Genomic DNA, 26405 nt, shown 5'->3' with positions numbered 1-26405 from the left:
TAATTTGATATCCAAAAATTTTAGGGTCAAGTAAATTTGAAAAAGTGTATCATAATAAATAAATGGTAGTCAAAGTGTTTTAATATAATTCTCGACCCCATATCGAATCTTGTTAAATATATTTAAAAGCTTCGTCATCATGTTTAATTCGAATAAAACGACGTTCCAACAGAAAAGCATAGCACACACAACGTTTCGAAAACAAAATGAACAGAGTAATACAAAAATATAGAAAGATAGGGTCTCAGGTTCCGAGAATGAAGCTGAGTTTTTAAGTGAGTTGTGTTTTAGTATGGCGAGCGAAGAAGCCTTTGAGCCTCATGAATGCATCTTCCAGCATAGACCTCTCCACTCCGATAGAGAATCTCACCCAATTCTTCAGTCCTAGTACCTCTCCTGCATTATATTCCAAACCAACCCATATCTCTCAATTTTTATATTTATAAATATTGCTTACCTGAAAAGGAGTTTCATATTGATTACCAGGTAGAAAGACGAGATTTTCCTCTTGGGCCAGCTTCATGCAGAAATCAAAATCATTCGTGATGTCCTCCAAGAGGGACAGATCCAATTTTGTCTTCAATATATATACATAATTTACGTTAGGATTAATGAAGTTTCTCTTATATATGAAATATTTCTTTTTTCCTTTTGTGTGATGTATGTTAACATTTTCATTATTGTTGATGTTTTTGTTACAAAATAAAATATTTGTGTTAGATACTTGAGAAAATTAGTATTTCAGAAAAAGTTGTATTTGTTAATAAGGATTTGTAGTATAATAGTTTGTTAACGAATAAATAAACCTGGACTCAAATCTAGGAGTGCATATAGATTATAGGCGAGAGAAAGAAAAGGAAAGAAAATGTGTATTTGTTAGTTTTGCATTGATATTTCTCTTAGCATATATCTTAAGTATAAAGATATGTTGTGAAGGTAAAAATAAAACGTATGTAAAGATATGTTGGTAAAGAGGAATTGGTACCACTAAGTAAGTACACGACTCCGGTTTCTTGGGGCAGGTGAGGCAAGGAATGTCCTTGAGGGCATCGAACGCAAAATCTACGTTTTGACTCAGGATCGAGTTATTCTTCTCGAAGAATTCTTTCTTCGTCTTCTCCAAGATGTTTGGAAGTGCAAACTTCCAATTTAAACAAGGCAACACATTAGCTATTGCGCATTACACGTTGCATTTGTGCATGTGTCATATGGAACATTAAGTTTCATAAGAGACAAACCTGTAGGATTGTTGATGGATCTGGACTTATGTCGAGATGTTCCTTGATGGATTCAACGACCTATTGACAACAAGGTATTGCTCGATGTTCAAACAGACTCACGTCTACAAAATGTTAAATTAATATCATGTCCAGTAGGACATTGTTTACTTCTAATAACGTGTGATGATTGAGAAATTGAAAAACTGACCCTAGTTGTTTTGAAAACGTTTTTGGGATCGTTCATTGCGATCCAACCTATTCGCCAGCCGGGAACGAGCCATCCCTTGGATATGGACCCGAGTGTAACCACAGGAGTAATGGATGAAAATATCCCCATCGGGACAAATTTATTCTCTCCATAAATAGTTTGGTTATAAACTTCATCAGAAATCACCATTATTCCTAGCTTTCTCGCCACCTCAGCCACCTATACGTCATAATAAAATGTTTAACAAAAGTTTTGTTCAAAGAAAGTAAATAGTTTTCACTTTTCACGTACTTTCTTTAGATGTTCATATGTATAGACATTTCCACACGGGTTGTGAGGATTCATTATCACCACAGCAATGGTATTTTCGTCTGCCATGGCCTCAACACCTTGAAGATCTATCTCCCAGTCTAGATCGGGAAGGAGATTGTACTTGCGAATCTCGACTAGGCTATGGATTGCGTGACTGTTGTAGAGGGGATAAATTAGAGTCGGTAGCAAGATATTGGCCTTTGGTCCGGCGAGGGCATGAATCATTGTCTCTATCCCTTGGCAACACCCCACCGTCATAAATATATCATCTGAATGTATCTTATGTGGAAGGTCCCGGTTCAGATAATTTGCAACCGCCCTAAATTAATATGAGCATGCATTAGCATAGTTGCACATGTTATAGTAAAATCTAAACCAAGTTTTTAAACACCGATTATAACTTCAGCATGCAGTAACATCTCAACTAGTGCTACATATGTCTTAATATTTCTCCTTCCAATCCATATTCACCTAGTGACACTGGTTATAAGCAGTAACTTCTCAACTAGTGCTACGTCTAACTTATTCACCTAATATAGTAATAAAGAACTATGTTAAACTTTTGTCATATAAATACAGTATCGGATAACTTTCGAAGAAAACATATTAGTGAAACAATTAGAAACTAATTAATTACCTTCTGGCCGGTAAAATACCGACCCCGGGGGCGTAAGAGTTTGCAGCTCCAGACCGTAAGGATTCAACCACCGCTTCCTCAGCGTCAACGGACGTTTGGAAGCAAGGGTAGACGGAGGGGTCGCCGTGACCCAGAGGCAAAATAGTCTTTTTGACGTCTTTGCTGCAGCAGTCGAATAACCTAGCAAGTGTACCTTTCATTGAGACACTAGCCGCTTCCTTGGCCGCTTTGTTGCCTTTGAACCTCCAGACGCTGCCACCGATGCCTCCGTGGTCTGTTGTCTTGCGTTCATCGTATTCCTCTTTGTCCGTTTCAAATGAAGGCAGGAGAAGGTTCATGTGTTGACTCATTGCTCCGAGTGAACTTCTTCCTCTTGGTTTGTTTTTTCTTTTGTGTGCTTATTCTTTTGTGAAAGTGGAATCATATATATAAGCATGAAACATAAATTAGATGTTTTTTTTGCTTTTTTTGTGTGTTCAGTTTGGAATGTGCGCTCGATCACTCGAGTTCATAGACACAACTCAGACAAGCACTAACCCATACTTAAATGCTACCCATAAGCCACTAGCGACAAGCACAAACATAAATTAGATTATCACTTAGATATATATAAGCACAGATTAATCCGTAAAATATACATGATTATTGGTACGTCTTTATATCTTCATGTTATTGATCAATACGAAATGGGTCATTCAGGCATTCACGAGAGGTGTCTAATTTTATAGTTGTCTTTTAGTTATTCTTTCTTTTTATAAAGAGTCTTTTAAAATTATTGTTAAAAACAAAAAAAACTACAATACCTCGTGAATGGGCAATTTAATAAGAGAGAAAAAAGGCAAGTGGGAACCGTAGCCAACTTCAACACAAAAAGTCATCCTCGAATTCCAATGAGCTTTGTAACGATGCTAAATGCAGATGAAGAATGGCCAGCCCTAAAACCAATCCTTCAAAACACACGTAATCTGCTCAACATTGTGAAGGAGGTCAAAGTAATGTTTACATATATACCGAGGTTTAAATGAGCTTTCGGATAGAAAGACAAAGGTGTCTCTTTCATTTGTTAACTATGATCCTAAATTATATTCTATCCCGCCTAGTTAAGTTAAATCCTCTGTGGATTCAGAACTTTTGTAACAGATATTTGAGGTCAGTTTGAAGTTGTTGTTTAGCCTAAACAAAAATTAAGAGAAAACAATGGCCATTGGAACGAAGTGTAGTTCCCGTCAAAAGATTAGAGAGGTAATTTTAAAAAAGGGTTTTTTGACGTCCACGATAAAAACAACTAGATCCGCGCAATGGTCGGTGACCATTTAAGGTTACGAGTAACATTGAGGTTCCCACTTCTAACGTATTCTGAATGTTTTTTTTTCTGTATAATTGATTTTTTTTTCTCAAAGTTTTAATTGTAGTTTTACTTACATACAGATACAGTACTAATTAAAATACTCTAAAACTTATTTAAATCCTTCATAACTTAACATAAAATTCGATATTGAAAACCCAATTTTCTTTAATCGTCTTGGAAATGGGAGTTTAGAATAACACATTTATTCATGTTTTTTTTTTATACATAAAACACAATTGTTCAAGTTTGTGATATATGGTCTTACGCATTTCCAAAACTAACATATGTAAGAAAGTTAGATTTTTTTTCTTTTTTTTTTGTTATCTGTATGTAGTTCGCAATTTCACCACACACATACACTAACATGGCCATTAATGGTCCATTTAAAATTTCAAATACGAGAAACGCCTATATTTAAATTTTAGATAGTTCCCACGCGGCCGAAAGCATTAAAATCTCGCATGCGTTACTAAGTTGAATTTTCTGTTAAGATAGTGTCACGATTACGTTAGGTAGAGATAAAATAAGACCAACACAAAAACAAAACAACAACAATTGCTACATTTTGGCTAGGATGATGATGAAAGTAGCGTTTGCAATGATGTGTCTTCTTGTTGCAGCCACAACTACCGACGCAGTGTACCGTCCTTGGCCACCGGAGTGTGTAGACGTGGCGAACGTGATGCTAGAACAGTGCAAGATGTTCTTCGTCCATCAGGAGTCTCCGCCCACCGCAGAGTGTTGCCGTTGGTTCAGTGCCGCCGTAAGCATGGGAAGGAGAGGCGCAGGCTTTGCCGGTGTATGGAGTTTCTGACCACATCCATCGAATCACTCAAGCCAGACGTTTTGGCTCTTTCCGACCAGTGTCATTTCAGTTCTGACTTCCCCATGTCTAGAGACCACACATGCGCTTGTAAGTTCCATTAATTCCTTTGATCCACCACAATTTTTTTGCTTGTATGTTAAAGCTGACAATATACTTTGTCCTTTGTTTTTCTATTTCTGCAGAGAAGAGGAGATTCGAAGATGACAACAACTACGAAGAACATCTTTCTTTTGTATCTTAAGGCTGTTGCGATTTGTTTTATTTCATTTTTTTAATTTCAGTTCTTTCTTTTGTATCTTAAGGCTGTTGCGATTTCGATAATATATTACATCTTCTGGGAAACCTCATTACTGGGTTTTTACAGACACAGCTTGAGCATATATTTCTCTATCTTGCAACTTGATGGTAACTTATAGACAAAATAGCTTTTGATAAGAAGAAGAGAAGATTAGTGGAACTTTACAACGATACATGAGATGTCATCTTTGCTCTTCCTAGATATAGCTTCCTCTATCAAGTGCTTTGCAGCTGCATGAGGATCTTTGATACTCTTGATAGCATCAACCGCTTCTTGGTTTGATAATACCTGCAGTTAAAGATCGTCCATCATGTTAGAAGAAGTAGACCAGAAACTGGCTAAACCACGGTTAGAAACAGAGTAAGATACTGAGTCATTAAACTTACTTTCCAAATACCATCGCTTGCGAAAAGGATGAATTCAGTGTGATCATCAATTGTCTGGTGTGTTATGTCCGGTTCTGAGCTCAGATGTAACTTTAAGCTCTTATCTCCAAATGCTCTTGCAACCGCTAACTGTCCATCCACTCGTGGAACATCCCCTGCAACATTTTAGGAACGTTAATACTTAATCCAAGAAGACCAAAAGCATAACTAGTTAGAACAAATTATGTAGCTTTACCTGGAATATTTGACACAAAGCCACCTCGGCTCTCTATTTCTTTTTTCTCCTTGCTTGGTTCATGATCGACAGATAGCTGATGCGCAACACCATTCTTAGACATCACTGCTCTGGAGTCTCCAACATTAGCAACAACTAGCTTTTTACCATCAATTAGAATTCCCGTTACAGCTGTTGATCCGCCTTTACCAAGCTTAAGGGACTGCTGCAATATCACGGCATCTGTTGATCTGTAGGCATTCCTTATAGCATTCTCTGTGTCAGTCCAAAAATCCTTCTGCAGAAACACAAACGGATAAGTCAGAAAAATTCACAAAGGTTTCTCCTTTTGGCCTCCAAAGAGATTTCTTGACAAAAATTAAAGATTTACCTCTTTAAGAATGTTGTCAAAGAGATTAGTCTGCAAGTATTTAGCCACATCATGCCCCAAGTGACCATCAAAGATAGCAAACAAACCCAATTCATGACCTTCAAGTTTCTTGAATTCAGACACTACATAGTCCTCCATCGGATGGCTGGACTTGCCCTTCACACAGTGAAAACCGTGGGTGATGTTCTTCCACATCTTGCTTTTGCCTCTTCCCATGTCAGGAGCAGATCCACAGAACCCAGCCTTCAACTAATCCACAGCAAAACAGTAGAGTTAATACTGAATCCACACAAGATCAAGAAACACTGGATTCTTCAAACCAAATCAGTTAAAAGCCTTCATGGAGTCATCTAAATCTAAGTTCTTTATCACCCCCATGAACAAACCATAAGCATAACAGAGATCTATGCACAGATTCTTCAGAGAAAACCCACCTCAAAAGTTAAGCTAATGGATCAGCCAAAAACCATAAAATTCTAAAGGATCAACCTTTTTTATTTGATAAAGCTAAAGGATCAACCTTGAGACTGCATTCGTTTATCTGACTAACTCACTCACTTAAAACTTTGTTTATTTCTCAAAAAAAGTTTCAAACTTTTTACTAATCAAAGAAAGAGCTAACAACAGAGAAACTGATTCCAGGTCCAAAGCAGAGAAAAGTGAGCTCAAAAGAGATCAGATCAAGGAGATCTCATCTCAAAGTAGTACCGTCAAATAAGAAGAATAAAGCATAAAAAGAGTAGTACCTTAATCTTATGGAGAATATTACTGCCTGCCATTTCTGAGAAAGTTTTGAGACTATTCCTCTGTCTCTGTGGTGGTTGATATGTGATGAATGAATGACGCAAACGAGAATTATGGAGAGATCGAAGAAGATTTTGGGTTTATAAATGGTTTTGACTTCGTTGATGCGAATGAGGAAATAATGTGAAATGCTCGGTGACTGTAACATTTTATCGGCTGCGTCCTCCAATGCGGACGCGTTCTCTCTCACGACTTTTCTTCTTCCCTTTTAACCCCTTTCTTATAAATTAATACTACTGTAGTATATATAGTTTTGTTCTAGAAACTATTGTCACAAAATAATAATCTGTTTAATGCTGTCAAATAAATTTATGTTTCACGTAACATTTTTAGTGAAAGATGATTGAAACCAATAAAAAGAATAATGGCTATATATCACACTATTACCATTTCTTAATTTCATTTCTAAAATTTTATAACCTACAATTCTACTTAATTGACCATAAAACAAAACTTAGGAATTTTGTTGGAAAATCGTGTACAACAATATTCCCAACTGTCCTGAATCTTATCTTTGTTTAATGAAAATGTCCTTTTCGGCTTTTCATTTTATTTTGTTGCGATAGTGCGTACATTTTGGTTCCTAATAATTAAATGCAGCAAGTAACACTATCCTTTTGTTTTTCATTTTCTTACTCACCACAAATTCTTGTCGGCTCTCTTTCAATAGATTCACTTTCAGAGAGTCTTCTTGGCTCCTTCCAGATCGTCCTTTATAGTAAGCCTCCAACTTTTCCATATCTTAGATTGAATTTTTACGTCAAGCACATAATAATAGAATCATCTTTTAGAAAAGAAAAAATATGTATATTACAGATTATCACATAGTTCAAAGTGATGGAAACTCAGGGGAGGAGGAGTCATTATTCCAAATCCCCATTTATCCCAAGATTTTATTCAATTTGATCAGCAAGACTAGAGAGGATAAAGATCTTACTCACAATCACACACATATACTTCGCCGTCAAAGAGTTGGTGATTTGTCTAATCAAGGTTTCGTGACTTACTAGACGTTTTTATGTTTCTGCGATTAAAAATTGAAGACTAAGTGATAGTGGATCAGTGGTTATATATCAAAATATTAGTCAAAAGTTATAATTTAATAACTCACAACTTAGCTGTAAATCTTATAGATTTGTGTAAAACCAGAGTTTTACAATCGTTACAAGAACAAGAACAACATAACTTCTGATTAGTGATGTTTCGCACCAACGCCTCTGTACGTTGTATTGTTTTCTCTGTTTTCATCTTTTACCAAATGATCAAATATCATCTTTTACAACATCCACATATTTTGACATCTTTTCTATAGACTTTCTGAAAAGCTTTTACTGTCTTCTGTGGATGGGCAGATTATTGTGTTCTTATCTCCGAGTCAAGCCTTGTCAATTTGGACGACTAAAAAGACCAAGTTGATTCATAAAAAAGTAATTATGTAATGAAATTGTGGTGGTAGGTACAAGTCGTCATTGATTGAAAAAAAAAAAATGAAGGACAAAGTTATTCTATCATTAATTATGGAAAGCCGAACCTCACTGTTTGGCAGTAAAAAGTGGACTTTTAATTTTGTGTTTTTTTTAATACTACTATTATCTGAAAGAAACACATGGATAACCAAAACTACTATTAGTAGAAAATTAATCGTATTTTTTAATCAGACAGCAACGGAGACATTGGTAAAAAGGGAAGTGAAGAGGAATCCATGAGGAGAAGAAAAACAAGAAAATGCTCTGTTTTTTCCATCCTATGTTATTAAGATAACTTAAAGATTAAAATGTGAATTTCGAGGAACAAGTGCGATAAACTTTTGTTAAAAACAAAAACAATAGAACATCAACGTTCAAAATATGAATCGAAATTTGTGACGTTCAAAGGTTTGCATGTGTGACATTTCTTATTAAACGACAATATCTATACAACAACTTAGAAAACTACGATAAAACGTAAGTGAACAAATACTAGAAAATTATAAGATCATCTTTCCTAGAATGCATATGCACCCCCACATGGACGTATTGAACACTCACATCAACACATGTTGTGATTCAGATTCTGTTACATTCGGGTCTGGGTTTTGTGCGCAAGGTTTACATCTTATTTTCCAAATTATATCTAATTCCGGGCAATCACACCGTCCCCCTATCTTCCCATTCACCTTTTTCTTCGTCAATACCTGCAACTATACATATAGTAGTAACTCGGTTATCCCACCCGGTTAATCACGGTTAAACAACCGGTTTTAGTATAGATGAAAAAGAGAGAGAGAGAGAGTGAAGAATCAATTACAGTAATTGGAGACGTGAGCTTGAGGACGTTATTGAAGCGGCTCACTCCTCTACAATACTGTGGAGGGGGTTGCATAGATAGTCCTTTAATAAAGCTCTCGAACATGTCCCTGCAATGCTCTTCTTCACTCATGGAAACCGCGGACGTGATCAGTGTCATAAGCAATAGAGCACGATGCATCTTAAAATTAGTATGTAACTCACTGATATTGACGAGTACTAGCCAAGGTAATTAAGATGATCCGTGTTCATCACAAATCTATATATGTATTTAGTAGTTGATTAGTTTATATGATGTTTAGTTTAAAGAAACATGTAACTCTCGTGCTTCCTTCGTTAAGTAAACATGCAAATTGTATAGGTTAATCTGTTAGACCTAATTAGTCTTTATAATTTTTTCCCAGTTTAAATATTTGAACCAGCTGGACATAATTAACGCTTGTTTGAAAAAAGAAAAAAAATAAAGACATTATTAGAGTGTGGGCAATAGGTGGAGAGACCCATATCTTATATATACCACTTAAGATCCTACTCAACTTCCGATGTGGGATATTGTCCCTAATAGACATTACGTTAGCTAGGAAAATGATTTTCTAAAATTCTTATCTGAATGGTATATTTTTAAAAAATGAGATAATTTGGATATTATGCATGTCTAGGTCACGGGTGATTCATATATATGTATAATTATTCCAGCTAAATTGGTTAAGAGCTGGATTTGGATATTTTAAAGTACAATTGCGAATTATTTTAAGTAATTGTGAATCATTTTAAAATAAAAAATTGCGAAATTATCTCGGATAATTCTCGGATTTGTACCCCCATTCCCCTGAAACAACTCGCACTATGCACCCAAAAACAATTTCAATTTACTTTCACATCAATCAATAAAGGGTTTTCCTGTGCTACTCGCTGCAGCTGTTATATAGGTGGTGTTTCCGTGTTGGTAACTTGGTATATGGAAATTATGTAACATTGTATTATAGCTGATCGATTGAAATAATCGTGGCTTTGAAAGTGTTGGATCTACTCTGCTGAAGTCACTGGATGTATTTAATTAGGTTGTTGCCATTTACTCATCTGTTAAAAAACAAAATTTTAAACCACGTTCCTCTTTGTAAAAAGCTAAAAGCCTCGTTATGTTATCCGTTTGGCTATGTAATTATAAGTGTAGAAATGTCACGAGAGCCAGAAGTTTTGTCCTTAAGTTTTGATTCTTAATGGACAATTTTGGCATTTTTTGCTTCCCGTAATAATGGTTATTGTAAAAACTAAGAAATAGAAGAGAAGCCATATCTGATGAATATACATATATATAATCGCTTACAGAAAATTCTTCGTACTTTTGTAACACTAGTCACTATTACATCTACAATAAACTCGATTATATATCATTTGTAACTATATAGAACTGTTACAAGGCTTCCCTTCCCAATATTCATAGATATATATCCTGGTAGTTAATTTAATTTCTCAACGTCGGGATTCTTGGTGTTTCTGAACCTGTAATGACAAAATTATACCAGTTCATTAGTTCCTTTATGCACAAGGAAAAATGTAATATATAACATTTTCTTCTAGGAAAAGATTTTTAAAAAACTATGGAGAGAAGAATGAAAATAACTGAGAACAGTCCATATCAACGGAGATGGGAAAGCTGAGAGTAAGAGAACAACGGAGAGGAAGGTTATTAATAGCGGCGGGAAGAAAAGGAAGATGATTTGCATTTCCCATTATCTCAATGCACAGACACACTCTCTCTGTTTCTCCACTATCCTGCCTATTCCTCGATCCCTGCGTAGTTAATATAATTATAGATGGTGAAAGAAGAAACCGAAATAGAAGAATCGAGAATTAAGTCTAGTAACTGGAGACGTAAACTTGACGACGTTGTTCAAGTGGGTCACGCCTCTGCAGCAATCTGGAGAAGGTTGTTGAAATATTCCCTCGACGAAGCCCATGCAGGGCATGAAACTCACGAACACGTCTCTGCAATGTTCCAGCGGATTATTGTCCTGGGAAACGGCGGTCTTCATCAGGACCAAGAACGCTACTACCAATATGGCATGTATCTTCATTGAACTCAGTACACTAGCTAGCGAAGGTGATATATATGATTCGTGTACGAAGAGAAATCTATATCTATATATTATATATATAGTAATCAATTCGTTTCTAAGGTGGAGTTTATTATGCATGGCTTAGTTTAATGAACACATGTAGTTCTCATGTTTCCTTCTTACTCGGATGAATTCCAGCTGAGTTCTCTTTTAGTTTTCTTGAATCTTTTGAAATAATCTACCTACACATATTAAGGTTATTGCATGTAATTCGAGTTTATTTTATATCGCATGACATGTATGATGTGTCTTGTTATCTAATACATGAGCCGATATCATTGCCTATATTCTGGTACTCTCAATACGTATCGGTTTGTTTCATTGTTTGTAGAACATTTCTCTAACTAGTTTTGGATCACTAAATTCGAACCACATCACCTTCCTTGCATCTGTAAAGTTCTGTCCGGCTGAAGAAGAAAAAAAAGATTCAACTTTCTTTCTTGCTTCTTAAGTAACATCCAATTTTTTAAGACCTAGTTAACAAGCCTCTATTATATTTTTCCGGCAAACCAAAAAAGTCTTGATTATTGTTCTATTTTTCTATATTTAATTTTCAGGTAGATGAGACATATATCACATAATGATAAAGAGGTCTCTCACTTTCATTAGGTATGAATTTTATCTTCCTAGGAAAATAAATTTTGGGTCCATTTAGAAGAAGTCAAGACTCGGGTCCCTTAAAATTGGGCCCAGAAAGAAACGGGTCAAAGGAGTCCAGTAGCATTTTCGTAATTGTACCTTCTCTTCTGCTCAGTTTCGTCTTTTAGTTTAGGACCAGAAGTCGAGAATCATGTAGAAACCTACTCTTCTCGCAATTTTCCACAGCTCTCTCTCTCTCTCTCGTTAACGCTTCGGCGAAAAATCCACGGTAAGCTCTCGACTCCAGAAGTTCTAGCTTTATCATTAATGCTTCTCTCCTAGCTCTCTCTGTTTTTTTGTTCTGCTTCTCGTGAATTCTGTTTTCTCGACGCCACTCGTTGCTTGATCTTTTAGAAACAGAGGATTTAATTGAGCTGCTGCAACTAGGTTTTAATTTGTGCTAATTAGGTCGCATTATAGTTGACAGATTGAAATGGTGTCTTTAACGAAGCTAACTAGGATCGTATGAAATGTGTTGATGATGTCTTCTCTGTTTTTGTTCCAGTTTTGGTTATGATCATTCTTTTTTAAGCATGCAAATATAGAAATTTTCGAGAAAGCAAGATTTTGTGGTGTTTAATTTGTATTTTTGTTTTGTTTTGTTTTGTTTTGTTTTTCAGAGTCAGCTTTTACTGATTTGTACAAAAAATGGATGGATCAAAGCATCCATCAGTCTTTCAGAAGCTACATGGACAATCTTACTTGATCAATAGACTTTCTCCGAGTGTGCAAGCTCGTGGTTACTGTGTCTCTGGTGCTTATGTCAATGGAGGTTTGCAGAGTCTATTGCAGCCAACTAGCCATGGCGTTGGCTCGTCTCTTATACCTCATGGTTCATTTCCTGTATTAGCTCACGCTCCTAGTGAGAAAACTGGTACTGGTTTCTTGATCGATTTCCTTATGGGAGGAGTCTCAGCTGCTGTTTCGAAGACGGCAGCCGCGCCTATAGAGCGTGTGAAGCTCTTGATTCAGAATCAAGATGAAATGATCAAAGCTGGGCGTCTCTCTGAGCCATATAAAGGAATCAGTGATTGTTTTGCTCGAACAGTCAAAGACGAAGGAATGCTTGCTCTTTGGAGAGGAAACACTGCCAATGTTATCAGATACTTCCCCACTCAGGTTTGTTTTCTCTTCTTTGACGTGGTATTTGTATAGACGTCGAGATGGGTATGCTAAGCAAATAGTTTTGTTTTGCAGGCTTTAAACTTTGCGTTCAAAGATTACTTCAAGAGGCTGTTTAACTTCAAGAAAGAAAAAGATGGCTACTGGAAGTGGTTTGCAGGGAACCTGGCGTCTGGTGGTGCAGCTGGTGCATCATCTCTGCTTTTTGTGTACTCTTTGGATTACGCTCGTACCCGTTTAGCCAATGATGCGAAGGCGGCCAAGAAAGGTGGTCAGCGGCAGTTTAATGGCATGGTCGACGTGTACAAGAAGACTATAGCCTCTGATGGCATTGTCGGGCTTTACCGTGGTTTCAACATCTCATGCGTTGGAATTGTCGTGTACCGGGGGCTTTACTTTGGATTGTATGATTCCTTGAAGCCTGTGGTTCTAGTTGATGGTCTCCAGGTAAAAAACAAAGAAAACTCCTCACTTCAACATATTGAGTCCTCTGTTACTGTTTACTCATTGCTATAATCTGTACAGGATAGCTTCCTTGCTAGTTTCTTACTGGGATGGGGAATCACCATTGGAGCTGGATTGGCGTCTTACCCAATTGACACGGTTCGCAGAAGAATGATGATGACGTCAGGTGAAGCAGTGAAGTACAAGAGCTCTCTTCAGGCCTTCTCTCAGATCGTCAAGAACGAAGGGGCCAAGTCACTCTTCAAGGGTGCAGGTGCCAACATCCTTCGTGCGGTTGCAGGCGCTGGTGTACTGGCCGGCTATGACAAGCTCCAGCTCATTGTGTTGGGTAAGAAGTATGGCTCTGGTGGTGGCTAAACGATGAGGATGATGAAAGAATAGCCCTTGAGGTCTGTGAATGAATAAAGCAGTGTGTCCGTTCGTATAAATGTTGCTTTTAGAATATAGAGTGTCTCTGTCAAGTTGTGGCCCTTTGTCTTAGTTCTATACTTCTATGACTTTTGTTGACAAAAGAATAAATACAAAGAAAACCAATACCATGTTTATGTTTTTTGTAGTTAAAACAGTTTTAGTGAATATTATCAGTTAAAAAGTCAACATAAGCTGAGAGATCAAAAGAACTTTAAATGTATGGTTATGCGAAAGTTTGTATAATTCAGATTCGGTTTCCTTGGGTTGTAAGCGAATGAGTGATCTAAGTCCAACACTAAGATTTGGTCTTCAAATGTGTCAGTCTCAAATCCCACTTCAAACCACTCCAGACAGCTACAAGTAAGGAGTTAAGTCCTTTTCCTTGATCTTATACCACTACCTGATTCATCCTCTGTAATCGTTGCACCAAAGACCAAACTTATTGTCTTTATATATAAATCCACCACACTTAAGACAAAGGATCCATAACTTGTCTTTGAATGGCTCTCTCTATAACATTTCCTGTCCTTATCTCAGTTCTTCTTTATCATTTCTCTTTAGTATCAACAGCAAAACATAGCCTTCACCACCACACAAGTCACTCCACAAACCCTAAACAGCATCTTCAGCAAGCGTACCGTGCACTTAAAGCATGGAAGAAGGTAATCTATTCTGATCCAAAGAACTTAACTGCAGATTGGGTCGGTCCCTCAGTCTGCAGCTACACTGGCATCTTCTGTGCCCCATCCCCTTCCAATCCAAACACTCTAGTTGTTGCCGGAATCGATCTCAATCATGGTGACATTGCTGGTTTCCTGCCTGAAGCCATTGGCCTTCTCTCTGACCTCGCTCTCATCCATCTCAATAGCAATCGCTTCTGTGGCATACTTCCTCGTTCGTTTGCCAATCTATCCTTACTCTATGAACTTGACCTCAGCAACAACCGCTTTGTAGGTCCTTTTCCGGATGTCGTCCTTGCACTCCCTTCTCTAAAGTACCTTGACCTTCGTTACAATGAGTTTGAAGGCCCCTTGCCTCCAAAACTCTTCAGCAATCCCCTCGATGCCATTTTTGTGAACAACAACCGGTTAACAAGCCTCATCCCCCGAGATTTCACAGGAACAACCGCCTCTGTTGTCGTCTTTGCCAACAATGATTTTAGCGGTTGTCTGCCTCCAACCATAGCCCGCTTTGCAGATACCTTAGAAGAGCTTCTCCTAATCAACTCAAGCTTATCTGGGTGTCTACCCCCCGAAGTCGGGTATCTCTACAAGCTAAGAGTCCTGGACATGAGCTACAACAGTTTAGTTGGTCCTGTACCTTACAGTCTCGCTGGGCTAGGCCATCTCGAGCAGCTAAATCTGGAACACAACATGTTCACTGGCACTGTCCCTCTTGGAGTCTGCGTTTTGCCCAGCTTGCTGAACGTTACCGTCTCTTACAACTATTTCAGTGAAGAAGAAGGTATCTGCAGGAACCTGACTTCCAGAGGAATAGCCATCGATGATCGCTACAACTGTCTGCCTGACAAACCGCTTCAGCGTCCCCAAAAAGTCTGTGATGCTGTACTTGAGCACCCCATAGACTGCTATGACCACGAATGCTCACCCATGGCTCCACTGGTTGCTCCATCTACCGCAGGACCTTCCATTGCTCCTGGTCCAGCTGACACATAAGGATTCACTCTTATGCGCACAATGACAAGATGCTATGTATGCAAAGAAAATGAAAGAACTAGAAATGTGTGAAAGATTTAGTTGTGGGGTGAAGAATATGCACTAAGATTATAACGTAATACAGTTTATACAGAACACAATTGTCTATCTGCGGTATCTAGCCGCAGTTACAGATTCCACCTTTGCTCTGTTTTCATCTAAAAATCTTCTAAACCTCTGCAAGGACCTGAAATTAAAGAACCAGCCCCACCTGTTTCAGGATCAAATTTTGCAGCAGTTAACTTCGCGATTTTGTGAACAATCACACTTCAGGAATGTTTGACAAATAAGTAATACATCCCACAGTCAGACAAAAAAAGGAACCGACAAACCTGAAACACTCAAATAAAAGCATGATTCCTCATAGGCCAACTATTTACAGAGATTTGGGTTTTATCATTTTGAATTCTCATTTATGAAATCATATTTCTGTTAGCAACAAATTTTCTTCAGATAGAACCAAGACCCTATCTATAGACCTAATAGGCAAAGAAACTTCGAAGGAAAAAAAGTAAAATAAAAAATTTAGATTTGAGTTGTTACCCGCAATAATCTGAGTGAAGTCTGTACATCCTAACAAACCGAAAACATCCTCTATGCTGGAGGAAGAGACCGCCGACAAGTTGGACACTCCATTTTTATATCCATCCATCTCTGTAAGCATCCCGAGTGAAAGAAATGTTCACATGGAGTTACCTGTTTTCAGAACAACCACACTCATGATTCTGTCTATTGGGGAAAAAATATAGTTAAGAGAAGCAGGAAAAAACTGCAGTACCATGCAATCACTGGTATGCTGTCTGAGATCAATAGCGGTCATGCAGATAACACAATCAGTGGTGCGGCTTACATCCCGATTAAATCTTCGGTGGTAGTTGTATTTCTCTGGTAGCATCTGCGTGTAGGCAAAACGATGAAGAAAGAGATTAGTGGTAGTCAAAAACAACTTAGCAATGGGAACGAGACTTGAAATATTCAAGCCAAACTGAAACCGAACTGAAAACTTAGTGTTCACTTTATTAGATATATTGTTTCATGTGTAGTTTACATGAATACAAAACAAACTAACCTGACGGGGAACAAAGCAGCGTGAACCAAAATAATGCTGAAGAAGAAGAATGACGGCTTGCAACCCCATGAATGTGCACAAGCATATACACCAAACCTTGTTGGGCTCTACACGCATGAAGTTGTGTGGGCATCCAAAAACATATAACGGTATAGCTAACCGTGTAGCTGTCATGCCCAAGATGTAATATGGGTGCAGAGGCTTTCTTGAATCCCGGACAACATTGGCGACTATTTGTGGTATCCAAAATGAGTACATGAGAAGGAGAATCGGCTGCATGTAGTTGTGGAACTGGTACATTATCAAAATGCCTCCAAGAAGGATCCCATCTGTTTAATATTGTGAAAATGATGAAACATCAGCATTAGCATCTGAACTTGCGTCAAAGTTTCAGCTAAATGAAAAACAGAAGTCACATAAATGGTGAGAATATCTAGCACTCAAGATTCAGTGCAGGTTATTGTCCTTAGAATCAAAATAAAACCTACATAAACTAGTGAATAACTTGGAAATTTTGAGAAGATAAACAAAACCATTTTTCCATACCATAGTGACAGGATATACTCGTATAGTTTCCAAAAATGCAATTTTCTCATTGGGATATTACATTTTTCTCTGTGGTTTGGAAGACAATTCAAACCATTTTCTTGGTATTGGTTTCAAGGAAAATAGCATTGAAAAGAGGGTAAGAGAATCAAGCAGTTATATATGACCCATATCATAAACATGCAGTAAGAAAAGAGTTTGAAGCTTTAATCGATAAAAAAAACACCAAAGAAGTAAGTACTCACAGAAACGACTGTACAGAAAGGACAGTTCTCTCCTCATTGTTTCCCAACCCTCTCCGCTATTGGAAGGACGGGTTGCTTTCCATATAGCCAGAAGATATCTCATCTCAAAAATCGAAAAGACTACGAACTTGAAGAACGCAGCGGTTGCAAATGCATTAAATAGAGATTCTGCATGAGAAGTAGTAAGCTTTAGGTTTAACACTGATTGATAATTGAGAAAGAAAAGAACATCACAATGTCAGGTAGCATAAGGGTCAGTGAGACAGATGAGGGACCGAATGGTCCATGAAAAACCAACAAAGAATATCATCAAAATGAAGGGACACTACAGAGTAAAATAAAAGCTAAACATGTTACATGAAAAAGAAGTAATAAGTTAATTAAAAAGCATAAGAAGATGGCATCCTTTAACGAGTACAATTATAACCAAAATACGTACCGACTAATATACCGGCTGTTAGATGTAAGAGGCACAAATAAGCATCCATGATCGCTTGTTGCCCAATCATTACAATGGATACCTTAGCAGCACCCTTGTATACAATAACTTGCGGAAGTTAGTATTTTTATTCGTTCTGTACAAGAATAACAATATCAGACCATCTGGTTTAAAACAGTATCTTACAGATTGTGTGTTACCGTGCTCCATTTGCCGGATCAACAGAAGAACCTGGAGGAAAGAGACCTAAATGCAATAGAGAGTTAAGGAACACGTAAAATTGCACAAGAACTCGGCATTCTATTATGAAAGAGTAAACGACTTTTCAGTAAAGGATACAAAAGTGACCATCAGTGTATAGTTCACAGCTTTGTTATAGTAGACTTCAACATTTACAGAAGTTGCGTTCAGTAACAAAGGGGAAAAACAATCTCCGTCATCGCCTACCCCAGGACTTTCCATCAATCCTTCCATGTGATAATAATTTTTGTCTCCATCTACCAAAATATGGAAAAGTCTTTCAATTTACAATTAAATGTGACAAAGGAGACAAAGAATACACCAAGATCACTTCGATGTTTAAAGTTAGAATGCATACTATTTTCACTAGAAGCCACACGGGATACTTGAGCTGCTATTTCGATATTACAGTGCTTCTCCATCTCATTTACTGGAGCTGAAGTACAAGAGAATTGAAGATCAGTGTTGCTGAAAAGTAAACCATACTGGAGAAAATAAGATACTGCTTACAAAGTTTCCGTTTCAGTAATCTGTCTCTTGGAGATTCTTGAAACACTTGAGAGGAGAAAATTCCAAGCTGTACAACAACAGAAAGTTGACACTAGTAAGCTCTTGGAACATTTTAACACATCAAACAAGCCATTAGCAGAAGAAAGCACTATCGTTGTCTTAAGGACTACCAGATGATAGGGATTTGAGAGAAGATTATTGTCTTCTTGCCCTGAATCACTCTCCTTGCCGCTGTTTAGGTCAAGTGATGTACAGACCTTGGAGTTAAGACTCAATAATAAATCTTAAGAGCAGTTAAATAAATCAAAAGTTAGTACCTGTTAGCCACAAGGCGGAGTTGTCTAAAGGGCCATATATATACACCTTCCAGATTTATTTGGGCACCACCCACATTTTGTTCATTGTCAAATACGTCATGGAAAACAACTACACCCTGTTTCATTAACGTTGTATAAGTTCAAAACATTGCATTCTACAACATCAACGGTGATCCTATGATACAGAGCTTAGAAGCTGAACTCTTTACCTGAACATAATGCACACCAGTTATCTTCGTTGGAACTGCTACTAACTCAACCACAGAATTACCATTTTCTTTTTGAAAGTCTTGAAACTTCGAAGAGCTATTTAAGGAATTCAGAAACTTCCAAGTTCCTGAAAATACCCGCTTTACATTTGATAAGTAGTCTAAAACATTAAGCTACAGACATATACCCACAACATCGTAGACAATCCTGAAGTGTAAAAGACGTAAAAAAAATGGAGAAGGGCATGCGGCAAACCTCTATAAGTTCCTGTTATATTCCAAGCAGAAAAGGGTCCAACTTCAGCTTCTTGTTTCCTACCAAAGAGCCACTGCAAGATCACAAAGACCTCACGTATTAAACCATTACCCAAACATTGCCTGGTCAGTCTAACGTACATGAGTTCCCTTTGCACAGTCTACTTAAAAGTCACTAGCTACAAACCCAAACTGTAAAATGTCATCGAAGATTCCCCACTATCACGCGTTCTACTTCTGTAACAACTAACCGGTCTCTATGTACCTTAGACTCCATTATTGTAGTCTCATCACACCACACTACTAACGACAGATTCATTCTTATTCATCTCAAAGTATTCGCCGGCAGAACAAAGCTTAGATACCGATGAGCTCAATCGAGCTAATGTAAATAGTTTATATACATTTTCAGCTTTGCTCAATCAAATCAAAAGATAAAACTTAGATCAGAGCTGCTCTACTCCGGGATTTTCATTCAATATGGTCCATTTTCTTCGAAACTCAGAAAATCTCAGACTTAGAAAAAAAATCATCAATTATGACCAGTTCTCGTTCAGCAAATCATGAGCAGAAACAAGTCAATAAAAAAAACATTTGACAGCAAACTGCTCGAATTCTTAGTTGGAAAGGCACATCAAAATTACGAACAAAACATAAAAATATGTTTCTGGGAAACATCGAAATGAAGAAACTTTCGAACAATCATCAATAAAGTAAAAACACACACACATACCTCGTCACTCCATGATCGAGGTTTCTCCCTAATAGGTCTCAATCCCAGCGCTTGTTGCGAAATCGCCAACCAAATCGATAACCATAAGATAATCTGCCACTCGAAGAACCCTAATCCCAAATGTTCCCGCTTCTTCATATCACTCACAACCCCCAAAAATCCCTTCTTTATGACTCAATACAAAATCCGACTGGATCAGAACTGATTCGAGTCTAGCTCAAAAACCCACATAACTGAAGAAAGAAAGAGGTTTGCTTCAAATGAAGTCAAAACAAAACTAGGCTTTGGTTTTGGTTGTGTAAGAAAACCCAAAAGACAGCATAAGATTCGTAGATGTATCAGACAGCAGATAGAAAGATGATTACAGACAGATAAACAACAACAACAATAACAACCTTAAGATGCAATTTGTTTTATAAAAAACTCCAATTGATGAATTTGGGCAATTGCGGTCGTTGAAGCTTCTCAATCAAACGTATTCTTCAATAACTCAATTGTTGAACAAGTCGAAACTTCTTTTTGGTCTCTCTGATTTTTATTTTTATTTTTATTTATTAGCTTTTTCTGTTATAAACGAAGGAAGGTTCAATTGATAAATTAGTTAGTTGAGGTTTCATATTCTCAGGTCTTTTCTTTACGCCTTAAAACTTCTTTTTTCCTCAAAAAGGATTTGTACCAATCTATTACGTTTTTTTTTGGACTAAAACATAAGTAGAAATTTGTATATTTCGATCTCACAGTTTAGGAACGATCATCAAATATTTAATTAGATCCTTCACCCCCACTAAATCCTCATTATAGAAAGTAAACAATTTCTAATATTGTCCAACTACAGTAGTTGATGTTTTAAAAGTAGAGGAGAAAGAGTATAAAATTAGGAGAAAGATTGTGTACATTGTGTAAACTACAAGACAATCAAAAAGGATTCAGTCTTCTACTAATAGTTGGGCTTTAAAGGTAGAGGAGAAGAAACTGCAAAGCCTTTCTTACAACATACCCAATCCATTTGAAAGGCCCACTAAAATTTTATTATTGTATCACTGGGATATTTATCGATTTGTAAATTGAAATATAAAATAAAACAATATGTAACGTAAGTTTTAAATAATAATAAATACTAAAGGATTACAATTTTATATTTGATGGCTAAATAATTACAAGATCTGAGTGAGAAATGTTTGTTTGTGAGAAAGAAAGTGAAAAATTAAAGGTAGATAGCCGTTAAGTCCACTGCATGTCGAGACGTGTTCAAAAGAAGACAGGAGCAAAACCAAAACGCTTCTACTTAATTCGCATTTCTTTAGGTAATCGATGCACAGCCCAAAAAGCTTGACCTAACGGCTATGTTTTCTTTACTTTCACCATAAATAAGCACCTCTTGAGGTTGCAAACACACACACACACACACACTCACTTCAAAAGAGTTAGTAAGAAGTTGGGGTTTGATTAACGTTTTGCATCGGAGATGGGTTTGGTCATGAGGTTTGATCTTTACCTTATGTTTGTGATGTTGATGGGTTTAGGGTTTACGATATCAAATGGATACAAGTTCTATGTTGGTGGGAAAGATGGTTGGGTCCCGACTCCTTCCGAAGATTATTCTCATTGGTCTCACCGAAACCGGTTTCAAGTCAACGACACTCTTCGTAAGTCTATTTCCTCTTCTCTACTATATATACACAATGTGTCAATATTAATGCATAGTAATTTTGATTTTTACAAGATTTTAAGTACGCCAAGGGAAAAGATTCAGTGTTGGAGGTGACTGAACAAGAGTACAACACATGCAACACGACACACCCCCTGACTTCCCTCTCAGACGGAGACTCTCTCTTCCTACTTAGCCACTCAGGTTCCTACTTTTTCATTAGTGGCAACTCTCAAAACTGTCTTAAAGGTCAGAAGCTAGCCGTCAAGGTCTTGTCCACCGTCCACCACAGCCACTCTCCTCGTCATACCTCTCCCTCCCCGTCTCCGGTCCATCAGGAGTTGTCTTCGCCGGGGCCTTCTCCAGGAGTGGAACCATCATCTGATTCAAACTCTCGTGTTCCAGCTCCAGGACCGGCTACAGCTCCCAATTCGGCCGGTTTGGTTGGTCCGGGGATGGTGGTTCTTGTGATTATGATAAGTTCTCTGTTTTGAGGGGTTTATATATTGTCGCTAGTCATTAAATTTGTGAGGGTATTAATTACTCTACCATTGAGTTTCATATTTATGTGCCTTTTTATTTGTATGTTTGAAGCATCTTGTAACCCATTTTTAATGTTTCCGCTGTCTCGTTTTTGTTCTTACTAAAGAAAATATTTAAGATGTTTTTTTGTATTGATTAGATGCGAATGTTTTTATTTTGTGTTTTAATTATGATCACACTAATATGAATATATACGACGAATATGTAGAGTTCACATAGCTCATGCAATAAAACTTCTCCACACAAACTAAAATCTTGTTGAAACATATAAATAGATCTTATACACTTTTTGTACATATAAGAATGGTTTGAACAATTTAACTTTAATCAATATATTAAACCGGTACACCGAAATCCAATAGAGAGAATATGTCAAGGAGTTAACAAAAAAAATATACTACCGCCGTCTGTGGGGATCGAACCCACGGCCTCGTGGGTAAAAGCCACGCGCTCTACCACTGAGCTAAGACGGCTATATGACAAAAAATTTAAATTATGTTAATTATTGTATGTTTTTGCAGATCAAATTACCAATGAAATAGTTGGTATTTAGGTTGTTAACTCAATCATAAAGCCGATTGACTCTTTTTTGTTGAAGAGCTTGCCTCTTGTTGTGGATGTGGCTGTTGTAAGACTAATACCAGCCCTTGGGTCGAAAGTTGAAAGTTTGATTCTGGATCTCTAATGTCTCTAGTATGGACGCTCCTGTTTGGAAGTCTTTTGTTTGGAATATGATATAGATTCATAAAAATGCGGGTATCTACTACCATTTGCTATTGACCATCAAAAAAACAACAAAGTCTCTTAACTATCTTAAAATTTTATTAGGAGATTTTCATGCGACTAGAACAAGATTTTCAAGCAGTGGATGATAAGACAAAACTGATAGGCCAACAACTTGATGAAATGGGCAATATTATGAAATAATACACAAGTATAGCTTCCACCTCCAACCACCTAAGGACCTCTAATAAATTTACCCACCAAAGGTGGTGGGACTCCGTCACAGAGCCGTGCCTCAAGGCAAAAGAAAGAAACATTCGCCTACGTCCTCAAATTTTTGAAAAAAACTTAGGAGCATATATTTTTACAAGATAACTTTAGTTTCATAGGTTTAATATTGACAAATCACTTACATTTACCTAAATAATAAAAATATAGAATTAAAAATAGAAAAATATTCACAGAATAAATAAATAAAACAGAACAAAGCATTATAAATTTAGGTTAAAGCATTCGATATAGAATTGGTTAAAAAAATTAACTTTGAATCTTTTGTCATATGACAATTTATTTTTGTAAACACTTTTACTTCTATTATTATAAGCATCTTTGCTTGTGAATTGGGGCAAATTTCATTTGGCCGCCTCCGGCAACCATTGACCTTGGCACGGCTCTGCTCCGTCACCTCTTATATTTGCTGCAATGGCACAGAGAAGAGAAATTAGTTGCTGGTGTTGATCCCTAATATGTGCTAGTTCATCATCTACATGTCCAAATCTAAATCTCATCCCTTCTCCTATCGCACGGACCTGCAAGTGTAGAAAGCAAAAACATCAACATATTTTAATAATAATTACAAAACACATTAGGTTCTTAAACTTATCAAAACTAATTACTTCAAAAAATATCTTTCTAAAAGTTAATATACCGGAATTTAATGCATTTAAACTAGAATTTTTTTTCTATAAATTAAATGTATAATAAAATCCATAAAATAAATTTTAATAAGCTCTTACTAATTAAACATAAGATAAAACAATATTATTAATTTCTCAACAATCAAATGTGGATAGAAACCAAAAAGATAAAATAAACTCGGATGTCATAGGCCCATAATCCAGCCTTTTCTCAAAGCTTAAACGTAACGGGCTCGGCCCAAATTTGGTGTGTTCATCATCTTCCCCACAAAACCTAATTTTGTTTCTTCAGTAGTACTGTAGCTTCAGATGCAACTCCTCGAAAACCCGTAGAACCGGCATTGAGCCAATCGTTTACATTCTCTGATTCATATCCTTAGCGTTTTCAGAAACAAAATGGTGGGTTGGAAGAGGAATTTGCAGACTGTTATTCGTCAAGTTGGTAGAAGAGTGAAGAACAGTCACATTTCTACAGCAAATTACTCTTCTTCTACTCGGAATTTAGAATCCCCTTTCTCACAAGGTTGACTTTTTGATCATTTCCGAAATCTAGTGTGTTTCTTAGTGGGTCTTTCAAAGGGCATGTGTTATCTGGTCTTCGTGTTTGTGAATTGTGTGTTTGAGTTGAGTTTTTTTGCTGGTGATTATAGGTTACTTGCAGAGTCTCCTGAGACCATCCTACTCCTCCAGACCACTGTATCATCATCTACAACAACTGGTAATGCATTTGAATCGACATTTCTTTTGTGTTTTACTGAGATTGGAGTTTCTTGTTTCCTGATATAGCAAATTTGTTGCTGCATTGAAAAATCGAATTTCAAAATTTGGGAAGTGAGAATGTTGCTAGTGGGAGACTATATCTGTTATCCATGTGAATTAGGCGAAGAGACTCATCTTTTGGAACTATGCGTCTCTAGTCAACTTAGGGACCTGTACTTTAGGGTATGAAATTTCAATTTGGGTATGTTTTCAGGGGATCTCTACCTCGAGACAATTGCAGGCGAGTGAAGAGCCTGTATCATCACCTTTGTCATCTCCAGCTCTGTTGGGTAGTGGAAAAGAAGAAGAGCAGAAGATTATCCCAAAGCGTCAGAAAGTTCAGGCTGTCCTCAAGTCTATAAAGCAGGTGTCTTCTTTAACTCCTAGAACAGTTTTACTTTTCAGATGATCTGCTCCATTTCGTTTAATATTTTTCCATCTCAATCTAGTTATATAATGTGCCCAACCTTGCTTGTTTTCAGAGTCCTAAGAAGGTCAACCTGGTTGCAGCACTAGTCCGTGGCATGCGTGTTGAAGATGCTTTGATCCAATTGCAGGTCACAGTCAAACGAGCTGCACAAACTGTGTACCGGGTAATCTCTGAGATCCGAGTTTACAAACAAATCACTGTTGGATTTCGAGTGTCTAGTCTAATCTCCTCTCCAGGCATTTGATAACTTTCCTCATCTAATGATACTTAGCATACAACTTGTTTTGTTAATACAATGCTTAAAGGAGTTAAATACATTATACTGCAGGTTATCCACGCTGCCCGGGCAAATGCTACTCATAACCATGGACTAGATCCTGACCGTCTCCTTGTTGGTATGTAAAACTGATTCTGGATCCCTGATTTCCTTGTTTTACATTTAAAAAGAGAACGTGATATTTTAGAGAGTTCGCCGATTGGTACTTTAAGGAAGCAAACATGATATGCCAGAACGATGTATTTCATCTAAGCTTGTGATATGTGATTGCAGCGGAAGCATTTGTTGGGAAGGGACTGTTTGGGAAGAAGGTAGCTTACCATGCAAAAGGAAGAAGCGGGATTATATCAATACCCCGGTGTCGCCTAACAGTCATAGTTAGAGAGACGACTCCAGAGGAAGAAGCTGAGATTGCAAGGCTCAAAGTTCACAATTTTAAGAAGAAAAGCAAACGGGAGAGACAGCTTGTACCACACAAGCTCATCGAGACAAGTCCAATATGGAACCGCAGAGGTACCAAAGCCAATCATCGGTCCTCAGAGTTGGTACGGTCGTCTCACTAGTATCTTTGTTCCCGCAATTGCAACAAGAGCTTCTCTGTTATGGTAAATTGCTTTTTTTTTTGGTTTTGGTTTGATATTGTATTGGAACTCTATAGGACCTGTTTGCTTCTTGTATTCAATAAACATGTTCCCAGAGAGGAAACTTCACTTAACAAAAGCGTCTCTGTTTTTCTCCATTCTGTTTCTGGAGGTGTTAACAATCATTTTGGATGTAACTTGTGTTGGAAACATGGAAAAAAATCGTCTGGATAATTTGACGAATCAAAACAACATTTATCATCATAATCCCGAAGGTCCATAATTTTTATCAGTTTGTTCCACTTCTTAATGCAATTTTTGGATATTAAAAGAATAAATGAATGAATATACATATGCATTTTGTTTGTTGAGAATATTTATTTAGTCATTTATTTAAGAAATTTATATTTTAATTTTTTATTATTAATATGATATTTGTTTTGTCACTATGTTACAACATAATTCAATTTTAATATCATTATAATTGATAGTAATAATAATAAATAACAGTCACAGGCCCCTACCATCATCCCAAAATGATTCATGCAATTTAGTCATCAAAT

At 37.1% G+C, this 26405-nt stretch overlaps 10 protein-coding genes and 1 non-coding gene across 19 annotated transcripts; 5 read left to right on the top strand and 6 right to left on the bottom strand.

Annotated features, from left to right (window-relative positions):
* Nucleotides 1–77: 77 nt before the first annotated feature.
* On the bottom strand, nt 78–2938 carry AT4G28410 (Tyrosine transaminase family protein). Of its 2 annotated transcripts, NM_118983.4 has the most exons (7): nt 2378–2938; nt 1720–2059; nt 1429–1647; nt 1239–1298; nt 986–1141; nt 484–577; nt 101–396 (listed from the first exon to the last, which is right to left on the bottom strand). In NM_118983.4, exons 1-7 carry the CDS (start codon nt 2725–2727, stop codon nt 272–274), a joined length of 1344 nt encoding a protein of 447 aa, NP_194570.2. In that variant the 5' UTR covers nt 2728–2938; the 3' UTR covers nt 101–271. The 2 variants fall into 2 exon arrangements, with proteins under 2 accessions (NP_001329101.1, NP_194570.2); NM_001341918.1 differs by having other exon boundaries at nt 78–577; nt 2378–2876.
* A 1362-nt stretch (nt 2939–4300) lies between these two features.
* On the top strand, nt 4301–4539 carry AT4G28405 (uncharacterized protein; the record flags this gene model as incomplete). The annotated part of the gene is made up of 1 exon (NM_202902.2): nt 4301–4539. The coding sequence occupies exon 1, from the start codon at nt 4303–4305 to the stop codon at nt 4537–4539; it is 237 nt and encodes a 78-aa protein (NP_974631.2). The 5' UTR covers nt 4301–4302.
* A 243-nt stretch (nt 4540–4782) lies between these two features.
* AT4G28400 (Protein phosphatase 2C family protein) lies at nt 4783–6850 on the bottom strand (the record flags this gene model as incomplete). 3 transcript variants are annotated; one of them, NM_118982.4, is made up of 5 exons in its annotated part: nt 6587–6850; nt 5841–6089; nt 5471–5747; nt 5236–5390; nt 4783–5137 (listed from the first exon to the last, which is right to left on the bottom strand). In NM_118982.4, exons 1-5 carry the CDS (start codon nt 6617–6619, stop codon nt 5000–5002), a joined length of 852 nt encoding a protein of 283 aa, NP_567808.1. In that variant the 5' UTR covers nt 6620–6850. The 3 variants fall into 3 exon arrangements, with proteins under 3 accessions (NP_567808.1, NP_001328079.1, NP_001328080.1); NM_001341917.1 differs by lacking the exon at nt 6587–6850 and adding an exon at nt 6275–6488 and having other exon boundaries at nt 5000–5137; NM_001341916.1 differs by lacking the exon at nt 4783–5137 and having other exon boundaries at nt 5188–5390; nt 6587–6844.
* Nucleotides 6851–8428: 1578 nt separating this feature from the next.
* Nucleotides 8429–9194, bottom strand: AT4G28397 (non-specific lipid-transfer-like protein). 2 transcript variants are annotated; one of them, NM_001084988.1, is made up of 3 exons: nt 9134–9194; nt 8931–9052; nt 8429–8823 (listed from the first exon to the last, which is right to left on the bottom strand). In NM_001084988.1, exons 2-3 carry the CDS (start codon nt 9033–9035, stop codon nt 8668–8670), a joined length of 261 nt encoding a protein of 86 aa, NP_001078457.1. In that variant the 5' UTR covers nt 9036–9052; nt 9134–9194; the 3' UTR covers nt 8429–8667. The 2 variants fall into 2 exon arrangements, with proteins under 2 accessions (NP_001078457.1, NP_001078456.1); NM_001084987.1 differs by having other exon boundaries at nt 8931–9194.
* A 1021-nt stretch (nt 9195–10215) lies between these two features.
* A7 (Bifunctional inhibitor/lipid-transfer protein/seed storage 2S albumin superfamily protein) lies at nt 10216–11178 on the bottom strand. Its single transcript, NM_118981.3, has 3 exons — nt 10798–11178; nt 10554–10723; nt 10216–10432 (listed from the first exon to the last, which is right to left on the bottom strand). Exons 1-3 carry the CDS (start codon nt 11125–11127, stop codon nt 10390–10392), a joined length of 543 nt encoding a protein of 180 aa, NP_567807.2. The 5' UTR covers nt 11128–11178; the 3' UTR covers nt 10216–10389.
* Nucleotides 11179–11770: 592 nt separating this feature from the next.
* On the top strand, nt 11771–13830 carry AAC3 (ADP/ATP carrier 3; the record flags this gene model as incomplete). Of its 2 annotated transcripts, none has more annotated exons than NM_118980.4 (4): nt 11771–11917; nt 12309–12807; nt 12886–13257; nt 13336–13830. In NM_118980.4, exons 2-4 carry the CDS (start codon nt 12337–12339, stop codon nt 13630–13632), a joined length of 1140 nt encoding a protein of 379 aa, NP_194568.1. In that variant the 5' UTR covers nt 11771–11917; nt 12309–12336. The 2 variants fall into 2 exon arrangements, with proteins under 2 accessions (NP_194568.1, NP_001328166.1); NM_001341915.1 differs by lacking the exon at nt 11771–11917 and adding an exon at nt 11934–12075 and having other exon boundaries at nt 13336–13632.
* Nucleotides 13831–14186: 356 nt separating this feature from the next.
* Nucleotides 14187–15362, top strand: AT4G28380 (Leucine-rich repeat (LRR) family protein; the record flags this gene model as incomplete). The annotated part of the gene is made up of 1 exon (NM_118979.1): nt 14187–15362. The coding sequence occupies one exon, from the start codon at nt 14187–14189 to the stop codon at nt 15360–15362; it is 1176 nt and encodes a 391-aa protein (NP_194567.1).
* Nucleotides 15363–15449: 87 nt separating this feature from the next.
* AT4G28370 (RING/U-box superfamily protein) lies at nt 15450–20582 on the bottom strand (the record flags this gene model as incomplete). Of its 4 annotated transcripts, NM_001341914.1 has the most annotated exons (16): nt 20360–20504; nt 19965–20197; nt 19233–19305; nt 18977–19104; nt 18768–18883; nt 18621–18681; nt 18451–18517; nt 18299–18376; nt 18040–18197; nt 17887–17946; nt 17701–17794; nt 17262–17429; nt 16471–16799; nt 16180–16296; nt 15945–16097; nt 15450–15612 (listed from the first exon to the last, which is right to left on the bottom strand). In NM_001341914.1, exons 2-15 carry the CDS (start codon nt 20100–20102, stop codon nt 15996–15998), a joined length of 1689 nt encoding a protein of 562 aa, NP_001328221.1. In that variant the 5' UTR covers nt 20103–20197; nt 20360–20504. The 4 variants fall into 4 exon arrangements, with proteins under 4 accessions (NP_001328221.1, NP_194566.3, NP_001328219.1 ...); NM_118978.4 differs by having other exon boundaries at nt 19965–20582; NM_001341912.1 differs by having other exon boundaries at nt 15450–15588; nt 19965–20582.
* A 695-nt stretch (nt 20583–21277) lies between these two features.
* On the top strand, nt 21278–22273 carry ENODL3 (early nodulin-like protein 3). The gene is made up of 2 exons (NM_118977.1): nt 21278–21610; nt 21688–22273. Exons 1-2 carry the CDS (start codon nt 21430–21432, stop codon nt 22104–22106), a joined length of 600 nt encoding a protein of 199 aa, NP_567806.1. The 5' UTR covers nt 21278–21429; the 3' UTR covers nt 22107–22273.
* A 283-nt stretch (nt 22274–22556) lies between these two features.
* Nucleotides 22557–22628, bottom strand: AT4G28362. The gene has a single exon. It is a non-coding gene; the product is annotated as a tRNA-Lys (tRNA).
* Nucleotides 22629–24068: 1440 nt separating this feature from the next.
* AT4G28360 (Ribosomal protein L22p/L17e family protein) lies at nt 24069–26135 on the top strand. Its single transcript, NM_118976.4, has 6 exons — nt 24069–24318; nt 24446–24513; nt 24769–24921; nt 25037–25147; nt 25313–25379; nt 25535–26135. The coding sequence occupies exons 1-6, from the start codon at nt 24192–24194 to the stop codon at nt 25822–25824; spliced, it is 816 nt and encodes a 271-aa protein (NP_567805.1). The 5' UTR covers nt 24069–24191; the 3' UTR covers nt 25825–26135.
* Nucleotides 26136–26405: the final 270 nt, after the last annotated feature.

The sequence above is a fragment of the Arabidopsis thaliana genome, chromosome 4, assembly GCF_000001735.4.
Source record: "Arabidopsis thaliana chromosome 4, partial sequence".
NCBI classification, from domain to species: Eukaryota; Viridiplantae; Streptophyta; class Magnoliopsida; order Brassicales; family Brassicaceae; genus Arabidopsis; species Arabidopsis thaliana.
The sequence above is the reverse complement of the archived record's forward strand: the minus strand, read 5'-3'. Positions and strand labels throughout refer to the sequence as shown.